The following is a 12,659-nucleotide window of genomic DNA, read 5'->3' on the forward strand; positions in this document are numbered from 1 at the left end:
CAATTCATTTGGGTAAAGGTTTAAAGCACAAGGAGCAAGATGTCTTTGAAGATCAGTTTCTGATGAATCACTGTTCACTGCTGAGCAAAAGTCAGCTTTACTCATCATCTAATTTTAGACTCCAGCATAACTACCACTGGACACTCATAATATCAGACTTCATTTTGATATTTGATAGGCTTTCACAACATTTTATAATTCTAGTTTGATAAATCCCCTTTCACTGACCACATTTCAGCCGGCCACTTCCTTATGATTGTGGGGGAATCCTTGTCGCTTGGTGGGCACTGGGCTAGGCAGTGCACCTTACTACAGCCAGCTTGCTCTAGTGATGTGGGCTCTTAATGACTTTGACTCGTCTCTTTCCTGACCCTAGTTGAGCTGGTCTTTTGGCCTTGTCCCCAGACCTGGCTCTTAAGACTTGAAACCATGAGCCTGCTGATGACTAAGGCTGTTGAAGCCACTTGTCTTCCCCTCATGGCAGCTTTGTGCAAGCATGGTATTATCCCCTATGTCTTCCAGTTTTTGTACTCTGCTTTTGTTTCATCCAATTCTTATACAACATTTAGAATTATTAGAATTACATATGTGTAACTTCCTAGGAAAGTATATTTCTGAAATGCCTTGGCACAGAACCAGTTTTCCCCATACCTGCTAAGGACACACTTGGGTGATAATGGGCTTCCTTGAGCCAGTGTCCGTCTGTATTTGCCAGGCCATTTAGGGAGTAGAGATGGCTGGTTGTGGAACTCTTGTCTTAATGGGCATGTGATTATTCTATGTGTTAATTTCTTACTAGCAATTCTGTAGATTCACAAATGAGCCAACTCAAACTACTGCATAACTAAAGATACTGAGATCAGTCCCAGTGTACTGGCAGACTTTGAACTCATGACGTGGTGAGGACCTAGACTGTGGGCCATGTGGATCTTGTGAGTGAGGCAGGGACTGCCCACCGTAGCCTTCTGCCCCTGCCTAGAAGGATGTTGGTGCTGCTCATAGTTCCCAGCCAGCCTTCCCTCCCTGTGTCTCAGGCCCTATAGGGGCAGCATGTGGAGAAAGCCTGTACCCTGCACTTTAGGGACTTAGAGTCTAGTTAGGGAATATAGAAACACTGACAATAAGCCAGCCACTTCTGAGACAGTCCTATTTTCTTTGTTCTATTCTAATAACAGAAGGAAAAAGGGAAACATCACGGGCATACAGAATAAAAGTCTCCGATTCTTACCTGCAAAACTCTGTTCTTCTGGACACTGTAAATGTCCTGGCCTGTAGTCTGGCTTTTTCATCTAAATACTCAACTTGAGCCCATCTCTGCCTCAGCGCTAGGACTGCTTGATATTTCTAAGGGTGTTTTTGAATGATTGCAGTTACAGTGTGCTGGCAGGAATTCAGAATCAGAAAGACCCTTAATGGGGTAGGTCAGGAAGGCGTCTTGGAGGAACCACCTAGAGCTCCCAGGTTCTCTGCTTCTCTCTGAACCTCCCATCACCAGAATCTGATGAAAACCTAGTACCTCTCTCACCCACAACCCCCTCACCTGACTAACTTCTGGCTGAACCTCAGATTCCTGGGAAGAAATGCTTAGAACAGCTGGGGCACAGCTTTGGTAAGGAGACGGACTTGGGGAGATAGGGATAGAGGTTTTCTGAGAACACAGCTAGGGTTGTCTTTTTGTGTGTGTCCTACACAGGCATGGGGCTGGTCTGTGCTAGGCACAGATTTGGCTCTGAGGTATCTGAGGCCCTGGGGGTAGAGCTCAGTATTAGGGTTGCTGGACGTGGCCAGATTCGGACCCATGGGATCCATGGAATCACTGCGAACAGTCTAGGTGGCCAGAGGGAGAGTGCTGAGGCAGTAGGAGGCTTGGCTGTTTTTGAGCAAAGGACATGATGGGTCGTTAAGTGTAGGACAGTGGGAGTGTGCTGCCGGAGGAGGCAATAGACTGACGTGTGAATGCTACCTTTGCATTGATTTTGAACAAACCTGTAAATGTGCAGAGTTCTACAGATGTCAGTCTGAGGAGGAGGAGGAAAAGAATGATAAAGCCTGAATCTGGGAGGAATAGGCAGCTGCCTTGGCTAAGAGGCTTTGTTCCATATCCCAGCGACCGAGGGTGGTATTGGAGGCCCCAGAGGAAGAGTAGGCAGAATAAAAATGTGGAGGGAGGCCGGGTGCAGTGGCTCACACCTGTAATCCCAGCACTTTGGGAGGCCAAGGTGGGCAGATCACCTGAGGTCAGAAGTTCAAGACCAACCTGACCAATAAGATGAAACCCTGTCTCTACTAAAAATACAAAAATTAGCTGGGTGTGGTGGCATGCACCAGTAATCCCAGCGACTCGGGAGGCTGAGACAGGAGAATTGCTTGAACCTAGGAGGCGGAGGTTGCAGTGAGCCGAGATTGCACCACTGTACTCCAGCCTGGGCAACAAGAGTGAAACTCCATCTCAAAAAAAAAAAAAAAAAAAAATGGAGGGGATATTTCCAGGACACAGGAAAGGATGAGCCCAGTGACAGTATTGCTGATGCTGAGAGAAGGCCAAGGGGTGGGGTGGGCACTACCAAAGGTCCGCTGAGTAGACACTGAATTTCCTGACAAGAGTCCTGGTGCTGCTGAGGTCACTGACTGGCAGAGGTGGAGGGCAGCAGTGTGGGAGTCAAGAATGGAGGGGCTCTGCTGAGGAAGTGAGAGGAGAAAACAGAGTATGATGGATGTTCACACTCACTGGGGTAAGGGGAGCCAGGGGGCTGGTTAGGGACCTGGAGGTGGCCCCTGGAGCATCATGGAATCCTCAAGGCTGTGCATAGGCAGAGACTGATGGTGCCTGCTCCCTTGATGCCCTCTTCCTCCAGAACCTGGCTCAGGTGGGCTCCTGACTACCTTCCACAACCCTAAGAGAAGAGGCTGGGGTTGATTTGGTAAATTCTGAAGTACTGCCACCTGGTGTGGAGGGCCAGGGGTTGCAAAAGGAGCCTTAATGAGCTGTTTGGGACCTGGCATGGGCCGGGGGGAGAGGGTTAATAGGGACTTAGCCCCAGGAATTGCAGCAGTGTAGGGGTTCTCTCTGGTTTGAGCTCCTTGGAGGGGGAGTTGTGATTTGATAGCATCCCCTACTTGCCAGGTTTGCCCAGCAGAAGTCCTAGTGCTAGCCTAGAGCTCACAGAGGCCACAGTGCCTGAGAGGAGACAGAATTGGACTTAAGGCATATTTGATAGGTGGAACTATGGGTTAGGAGGTACCAGGTCAGGCTATAAGAGGAGCATGGTTGTGGGGAGTTGGACCATGTGAAGTGTCTGGGTAACAGTGACTTAGGGAGGCAGCGCAGAACTGAGGATGGGGCCACTGGGGCTAGGAGCCCAGATTGGTCAGTGCCCACTGCCCCTAAAGCCCCTGGAACTATCTTATAGCAGTTGAAATAGATGTTTGAAGAGATCCAAGGCATTCTAAAACTAGCCAGGCCCCACCCTCCTGCCATGAGGACCCCCAGGAGCAGCTTTGAGTGTGGCTTTGGAATCAGACAAGCCAGGATTTGAGAAAAATGTAAAAGCAAAGTGAAAATCTCCACCTCTCTCCACACCCTGAACTTTTTAAGTTCTTGTATACTTTCAGAAACGTGTGTGTGTTTGTGTGTATATCCTTCTTATTGTACAAATAAAACAGATGCACTGCTCTAGACCTTGCTTTCATCCCTTAAATTATTGGCCACGTGGAAGAACCACCTGGTTCTTTTAGTGGCTGTGTAGTATTCTATTATGTGGTGTGCTTTAATTTACCCAACTGGACTCCACTTGATAGACATTAAAGCTAGTTTGGGGTTATTTTGATACAGCAACAACCATACTTTACATAGATCTCTGAACACTGGGACAATTATTTCTGTAGGATAAATTCCAGATACAAACTTTCTGGGTTGCAGTTGTTGTCTCTCCCCTTCCCCCTAAATTATCCTTCAAAGAGATTCTGTCCATTCCCACTCCTGCTAATAGTATATGCGAGTTATAAAATGATGATAGTAATACAGCACTGTTGAGAGGATTAAATAAAATCATGTGTAAAGATTTCCTCCGGTGCCTGCCATATCAGGCTGCAGGAGTCAGGCTCAGGGCAAGGGTTGCATTGAGAATTGGATCACTTTGGACAAGCAATAAATAAAGTACTGGGTTGGGTTTCCTGGTCAGCTTGGAGAAGGAGAGGTGGCAGGAAAATGGTCTGATAGCTGCTGAGTACCTGATGTGTGCCAGACACTAAAGCAGGGAAAGGGCAGTGAATCAGATCAGTTTGGCCCCTGCCCTGCCCTCGTGGAGCTAACAATCTAGACAGAACCAGTCTCTGCAGAGTGTGGTAAGTTCTACCAGGATGCTGCCACTCCAAGTCCTCTCTGACTGGGTCTCTCTCTCCCCTGCCTGCCCTGCATCCCCTTCAACAGTGTACGTGATAGAACGGGAAAAGAAGATGGACAGCGGGTGTCAGGCAGTCCTGGCTGCTTGCTGGGCTGCTCTCTGCTGCTGCTGCCTCCTGGACAACTTGGACTGAGCAGCTAAAATCCAAGTATTTCCCTACAGCCCTGCTACCTCGTTACTGGAATAAACAACTACTGTTGCACAATTTCCATTTTCTTCTTTCTTTGAAAATAACTCGCAGATTTTTAAATTTTAGCACCTTTCGTAGGTGTGAAATGGTATCTCACTAATTCGCCTACCCTGATTACTAGTGACCTTGAACATAAACATGTAAGTTTTGAGCAGTTTGTACATATCTTGTGAATTGTGAATTGCTTATATATATTCTTAGCCTATCTTTTCTGTTGGTTTGTCTTACTGATTTGTAGGGAATTTCTATATATTCTATCCACTAATATTTTTAGTGGATAGAATATATCTTTTATAGGCTTGCAAATATCTTCTTCCTATCTGACTTTCTTTTTTTTTTTTGAATGGAGTTTTGCTCTGTTACCCAGGCTGGAGTGCAGTGGTGTGATCTCAGCCACTGCAACCTTTACCTCCTGGGTTCAAGCAATTCTTGTGCCTCAGCCTTCCAAGTGGCTGGGATTGCAGGTGCGTGCCACCATATACCCTGCTGATTTTTGTATTTTTTAAAATAGAGACGGGGTTTTGCCATGTTTTCCAGGCTGGTCTTGAGCTATGATCCACCTGCCTCGATCCACCTGCCTCGGCCTCCCAAAGTGCTGGGATTGCAGGTGTGAGCCACCATACCCGGCTTCTCTTAATCTTTTTATAGTCTATTTTCTAGTATGAGAAATTTTGGATGTCATGTTTATCATCTTTCCCTCATGCTTTGTATGGTTTAGTCTTTGAAAACTCATTTTCTATTCCAAGCTCATAAAGATGAGTCTATATTTTCTTCTAAAAATGTTTCAGATGTAGTCATTAGTCCACCTGACTTTTTCTTTCTTTTTTTTTTTTTTTTTGAGACGGAGTTTCGCTCTTGTTGCCCAGGCTGGAGTGCAATGGCATGATCTTGGCTCACTGCAACCTCTGCCTCCCTGGTTCAAGTGATTCTCCTGCCTCAGCCTCCCAAATAGCTGGTATTACAGGCATGTACCACCACACCTGGCTAATTTTGTATTTTTATTTTATTTTTTGAAACGAGGTCTTGCTCTGTCACCCAAGCTGGAGTGCAGTGGCATGATCTCGGCTCACTGCAGCCTCTGCCTTCTGGGTTCAAGCGATTCTGTTGCCTCAGCCTCCCAAGTAGCTGGAACTACAGGCATGCACCACCAAGCCCAGTTAATTTTTGTATTTTTAGTAGAGACCGGGGTTTTGGCATGTTGGCCAGGATGGTCTTGAACTCCTGACCTCAGGTGATCCATCCACCTCAGCCTCCCAAAGTGCTGGGATTACAGGCATGAGCCACCACGCCTGGCCCTGATTTTATTTTTTTTATCATGGTATAGGATAAGATTCTAGTTTTGTTTTTCCATCTTGGTAGTTCCAGCTCCATGTATTAATTAGATCATACTGTTACCAAGCAAAAGGGGCTCACTGCCTGATGTGCTAGAAGCCAATTCCATGACACTGGGTTTTTGAGAAAAGAAATGCTTTTATTATAAGTTGATTAACAAGGAGACAGGATTCCAGCTCAAATCTGTCTCCCTGTCCTGGTTTTAAGGCAGTAATTTTATTAGAAAAGGTTAGAGGGGTGGATTCCAGGATTAGAGGTGGTTGGTGGAAGGAAAGAAGAGGTTTGGAAAGTCCTGGGGCATGTATAATAATCTCTTCATGCTACCTCATGGATCCTATGGGCAAATTCAGGGGAGGGGTTAGTATGAAACATGCAGGGAAATTCAGGCTGTGACATCAGCAGGCTCATTCTATCCAAACTCCAGCTGGCCATATTGGTTCTAACAGATTTCAGCCAGTTCTTTTGCCTCATAAGCAGAGGCATTTTAGTGTTTCAGCATGTTGTTTCTTGTCTGCCATCTTGTAACCTCTGTTAGGGATTGGTGTCTTTAATCTTTGGGGCACAGTTTCAATCCTTTCCTTATTAATTTGAGATGAGATTTGTCATATACCAAGTTCCCATATATGAATTAGAATATTAGCTAGAATCAGGAATCTGGTGTGATGTGTACCCTCCTTCCACCAGCACATGCATAAACACATACCTCTTACTCTTTTTCGTAATTTTCTTGGCTTTCTTGGCCTTTTACTCTTTCATCTACATTTTAGAATGTGTGTTAGTTTCTACAGAAAACTACATTTAGCTTTGATTGGAACAGCATGTAATTTATCAAGTAATTGGTGAAAGAGTTGACATATTTATAATATTGTCTTCCCACCGTGAACAAGGAATCTCTCAATTTATTTTTGTCTTCTTTTTATGTCCTGTAAGTCTTATAATTTTCTTCGTATAGCTCTCACATATCCTTATTGGTTTTTAAAATTAGATTTTTTTCCCTAGGTATATTACAATTTTAATGTTACTGTGAATAGATTACTTCTTTAAAATGTTACATTTATTACTTGGTGGAAATAATTTATTCATTCCATTGGGATCACATATGAGAAAATTTTAGCCCATCTTTGTCACACCATTACCTTGAGGTCAGTTCAGCTGTGAGGGGAGCAGTTCTTCAGTCTGTCCTGTGTATGCTCCAGGGAAACCACCCGGGTTCTACAGAGACAATCATGCATTCCGTAAACGTAGCTCCAGAGTGCCAGGTGACAGACCACACAGAACAAACCCCCAGTCCCTGCTTTTGCAGGGCTTATACTCCAGGGAGGGAACCAGACATTAAATAAACCCACAGATAATAACTGACATCATTCTTCCCTGTGAAGAGAAGAGATGTAATGCCATCAAAACATATAAAAGGGGAACAACCTGGCACAGTCCAAGAAGGCTTCCCCAAGGCAGTGAAGTGAGCTAAGATCTGAAAGATATATAGATGTCAGTAGGCAAAAGTGTAGGAACAGCAGGTGCCAAGGCCCAATGGCAGGAAAGATGGTGACTCATTTGATAAAGTGGAGAAGGAAATTGGTGTCATAGACAGCAAGGGGACATTAAGAGGAGATGAGAAACAGACAGGAGCAAGATGGGAGCTCATAGCCCAAGTTAAGGATTTTTGTGTTTGTCTTGTGAGTAATGGGAAGCTGTTGAAGGATATGAAGCAAAGGGATGATATCACATTTGCGTTTTTAAGAGATTCCTTTGGCTTCTGTGTGGAGAGTGGTTTGGAGTCGGGCACAGGTACACATGGTAATTATGGAGATAAATGAATGCATTTGAGATATTGAGAAATAAAATCAACAGGACTTGGTGATGGATTGGATATGGACATTGAGGAAGAAGGTAAGAGTCAGGGATGATTCTGGATTTCTGACTGGAACTGGATGCCTGGTGGTGATGTTTATGGCGTTGGGAACAAGAGGAAGGAATCATGTTTGGTTGAGAAGGGGAACATACTGGGTTAGTTTGAGGTTTCAAAGTATCTATGAGACATTCAAGTGGAGATGTCAGGTAAGCAACTGTATATAAACCTGAAGCTTGGAGGAGAGGTTGGGCTAGAGATGTCAATGTGGAGAGCCTTGGCATGTTGATCATTGAAACTGTGGCCGTGAGTAAGATCAACTTGGATGGAGATATGGAGGGAAAAGGAAAGATGGCAGTGTAGGGCTGAGCTTTAAGGAATTCTGGATGGATCTGCAAAGGAGTCAGGGAGAGAAAGCTAGGAGAATGGGATGTCCTGAGAGCTGAGTGAAGATGTATTGGGAAGAGAGGAGTGATCAGTAACATCAAATGTTGCTGAGAGATTAGGTAAGGTGAGAATGCAAAAGTATCCACACTCTTTTCACTGAGAGCATGGACTTTTCTCCAGTTCTTGTTCTGTGAAGGAAATCAACAGAAGGAAAGACAAGACTGCTTGGAACTAGAAGACAGGGCTCCTCAGGCCTGGAGAAAAGCAGACATTTGTGTAAGCATGGAACAGGTGAGCTCACAGGTGCAAAGAACTAGTGGAGGCAGGAAGGCCAAGAGCCCCCGCTAAACTGGACAGAAGCATGCTAACAAAACATTGAATTCCAAAAAGGTTAGACACCAAGTAAGGGAGTCAGGTTAATGTCACTCAGCTTTGAGCCTGAACAGAGGAGACATTGTTCCTCAAAAAGACTATGTCCTCTGTAGTAGCTGCTAGACTATGTCCTCTGCAGTAGCTGCTAGACTATGTCCTCTGCAGTAGCTGCTAGACTATGTCCTCTGCAGTAGCTGCTAGAGGGTCTAGCACATAGATAACCAAACAGATGACCATCCATGCCCTGGGGAGGTCCTTCTGAACAGTAGCAACAGTCTAGATCTTTCATGACCACCATCACAGATTTTGCTAATATACATCTTTTGAAAGGAAACTCTACATGCAACTCCAGTCTGGAAAATAGATACTATAGAATTGCTGTGGTTGAGGCAAGGAGGAACCACCCCCTACTTTTTATGAAAGCTCAGGGCCCTGAGGAATACATTTGAAAACCCCCGGTCTTTGGGATTTTGCAGTGCATTTGGCCACGGGAGATTTGGGATGGTTAGGTTTTGCCCTGGAATGTCATTCTGGGATACTGCCTTGCGAGCAAAATCATTGGTGTGTTAACTGCTGGTGTATTCTATGAGGATCCTTGGATACTTTATTGCTGAAAAGTATTCCATTGTATTAGAGGTACCACAGTTATTCATTCACCTGTTGAAGGACCATTTGGGTTGTTTCTACTTCTAGGTGATTATGAATCCATCTGCTATAAACATTGATGTTCAGGTGTGAACATAGGTTTTCATTTCTCTAAGCTGAATACCCAGGAGTGGAATTTCTGGATCATATGATAGGCTTAAGAAACTGCTACTCTTTTCCAAAGTGACTTTGGCATCGTGCGTTCCTATTAGTAATGAATGAGAGTTCTGGTGGCTCTGCATTTTTGCCAGTACTTGACATTGTCAGCAATTTTTATTTTAGCCATTCTGATTGTATGTAGTGGCATCTCATTGTGGGTTTAATTTGTGTTTTCCTAATAGTTAGTGATGAAGTCATGTGCATATTTGCTCTCCGTATATCCTCTTTGGTGAAGTGTTTTTTCAAGTCTTTTATCCACTTTCAAATTGAGTGGTTTTCTTACTGTGGACTTTTGAGAGTTGTTATATATTTTAGATACAAGTCCTCTGTTGGCTGTGATTTGTACATATTTTCTCTACGTCTGTAGCCTGTCTTTTCGTCCCCTTAACAGTGTCTTCCATGGAGCAAAAATTTTCATTGTGATGAAGTTCAGTTTATCAATTTTTTATTTCATTTTATCACGCTTTTGGTGTCAGTCTAAGGACTCTTTGCCTAACCCCAGGTCATGAAGATGCTTTTCTATGTTTTCTTCAAAATATTTTATAGTTATATGTTTTTCATTGAGATCTATAATCCATTTGGGGTTAGTTTTTGTATAAAATGTGAGGTTTAAAATGGCTGAGGGTTTTTGTGAGATGTTTTGCATACCATACCAATATTTTTCAAAATGCTTTCTCCAATGAATTGCCTTTGCTTATGTGTCAAACCAGTTAGCCATGCTCATGTGGGTCCATTATTGTCTTCTTCATTCAGTTCCTTTGATCTATGTGTCTGTTTGCCAATACCATTAACCGGTTATATTGACGACTATAGCTTTATGTTAAATCTTGTTTTAGTCATTTTAGTTCTCTTTCCTTTCCATAAATTTTAGAATTTGTTTATCTATTAAAAACTCCTGTTGGGATTTTTATTGAAATTGCATCAAATCTATAGATCATTTTGGGGCCTAATGGGTATTTAAGTGGGATTGGTTGCTCACCTTTACATGCCATAACCTTTAATGATGGCAGGCAGCCTGCCCATTCATTTGCTGGGTTGTAATTATTCTACAGTTAAAGCCCCTAGTGTATGATTACATTGGTGTCTTTGGAAGTTGGCAGTAAATGAGGTATACTATTCATTAAATTGGGTAAAGGAACAGCCATTACAAGATGGCCAGTACGTTGAGGGACTTGTGGGCCGGGTTATGCTCTGAGTCAGGTCAGCCACCATCATTCACAATCATGGTCTTCCTGTGCCTCACTTCCAAGCAGGTCATGAGCAAGATCACACACTGTTTGCCACAATTGGAAAATCCTCCCTCCCTCGAGGTCTTTACACCGTCATCACAAGGTCATAGAACCATCATGTACTAGGCGTGATTAGGTTTTTCTCTCTAGATTTTCCTTAATTTCTTCTGCCTGGTATAACAGCCTCATTCATAATTTTCTTCTTTTTTTTTTTTTTTTTTTTTGAGATGGAGTCTAGCTCTTGTTCAGGCAGGAGTGCAGTGGCACGATCTTGGCTCACTGCAACCTCCACCTCCTAGGTTCAAGTGATTCTCCTGCCTCAGCCTCCTAAGTAGCTGGGATTACAGCCGCCCGCTGCCACGCCTGGCTAATTTTTGTACTTTTCAGTAGAGATGGGGTTTCGCCATGTTGGCCAGGCTAGTCTTGAACTCCTGACCTCAGGTGATCTGCCCGCCTCAGCCTCCCAAAGTGCTGGGATTACAGGCGTGAGCCACCGCACCTGGCCCAGAAAAACATTTTGTCCTCTTCTCAAGTGTATTTTGGGGCTTCTCATACTTGTCAACCCCTTCCTCCCCTTTGATCTTGACAGTGACATCTTCCCCAGCTCACACTGTGGTCCTTTGGTCTATCTGAGGCAGTGGCATTACAAGACTCTAGCAGAAGAGCGGGTGCTGAAGAACTGCTTATGTACTCATCCTGTCTCGAGTACTCTTCCCCATTACTGCCCTTCAGTCCCCCACCAAATCTCCTGGCTGGCGTCAAGATCAAAGTAAAACTGCTCTCCTCTAAGCCAAATACAAAACAGTTTGTTTCTAAGGCTTGTCTTCCCCTCAGAGTGTGGAAGATGGCTTACTAAAGTCTTGTGTAACAGAAAAGAGGACATTGCCCCCGTAAACTATTTGAGATTCCCTTTTTTATTTCCTTCTCTCACCAGTATAAGAAGTTCTTGGTTTTCTCCTCAGGTTTACAAAAATAAAGTGAATTACTTAAGTCTGACTTAAATTATTATCTGTACGTCTTTCATCTTTTATAAACTCACCTGGATAGAACCCATCCTGTCCACAACAAGCTGTCGAGCACCACAGTCACCTTGTGGCATTTCTGTGGATGTGCGCGTCCCTGCAGTCTTGTGGCTTGGATTGCTCACTGCATGATGTTTTGCAAGACCAAGCTTTGTACATGCACCTGGACCAGCAAACAGGACGGTGCTGCACCAGTACGGCAGGCACCTCGGTTCTTTAGCAGTGCTGTAAACATAGACAATGGCCTAGAAAATTATGAAGAATAGCATTTGAAATGTACTATATGATCTCACTATTTAAGAAACCCCATGATGAACCTTTCCTCTCTGTAAATTGAGAGCTTGTATTTTTGACCTATCTTAATGATATTAACTATGTTCTCATTACATCATTTTCCTGTGTTATCTAAGGCAGTAGCTGTACAACTCTGTCTTCCTTCCCATCCTGTAGAAGAGGAAGCAGAGGCTCAGAGAGATCAAGTGTCTTACTTGAAATCATCCAGCTCTGGAAGAACAGAGCCAGGATCTCGGCTCAGATCTGCCCAACTCCCAAGTTGGTGGCAGGGACATGGGGAAAATGGGCCCTGGTTTTAACCTCTTCTTTTGTTGCTCATAGTTTCTTAAAAGCTCTTATTTTCTCTGTTTTATTTAAATGGGGTGATAACCTTCTTGTAGAGTAACATGGTCTTTACTGGAAAATACCAAGCACTTCTGGATCTCCAGCCACTTGCCCGGGAATTGTCAGCGTCCAGCACTGGAATTGAGTTACACATGAGGGAGGCTGACATGCACCCGGGTGTTCCCTCACACACACCTTGCTCAGGCTCCTCAGCAGCTACTCCTCCCACACCCTCATGTGGAAGGTGGAGGTGTGGCGGATGGAGACTGAGGGACCTTTCACTCTGATATTGTGACTGTGGACAGACTTCACTCCGTATCTCAATTGACTGTTGGACCAGGTCGTCCTGAGGTGATGGGCCCTGACTCTCCTTGGGACACTCTGAACAAGGAGAGATCTAGATCTGAACCTAACACACAGATCTTGGATTGAGGAGAACTGGGGCACAGAGAA

At 44.2% G+C, this 12,659-nt stretch overlaps 1 protein-coding gene across 3 annotated transcripts in view; it reads left to right on the forward strand.

Annotated features, from left to right (window-relative positions):
- Positions 1 to 12,659, forward strand: part of CYSTM1 (cysteine rich transmembrane module containing 1) — a 65,907-nt gene that overhangs the window by 46,714 nt on the left and 6,534 nt on the right. Inside the window, exon 3 of one of the 3 annotated variants that reach the window (XM_025387316.1) lies at positions 4,430 to 4,608. The exons of the other annotated variants lie outside the window; for them this stretch is intronic. Within the exon in view, the coding sequence (XP_025243101.1) occupies positions 4,430 to 4,536 (107 nt within the window). The 3' untranslated portion in view covers positions 4,537 to 4,608. Of the gene's footprint in view, positions 1 to 4,429; positions 4,609 to 12,659 lie in introns of those variants that run through there. 3 annotated transcript variants of the gene reach the window in all.

The sequence above is a fragment of the Theropithecus gelada genome, chromosome 6, assembly GCF_003255815.1.
Source record: "Theropithecus gelada isolate Dixy chromosome 6, Tgel_1.0, whole genome shotgun sequence".
NCBI lineage: Eukaryota > Metazoa > Chordata > Mammalia > Primates > Cercopithecidae > Theropithecus > Theropithecus gelada.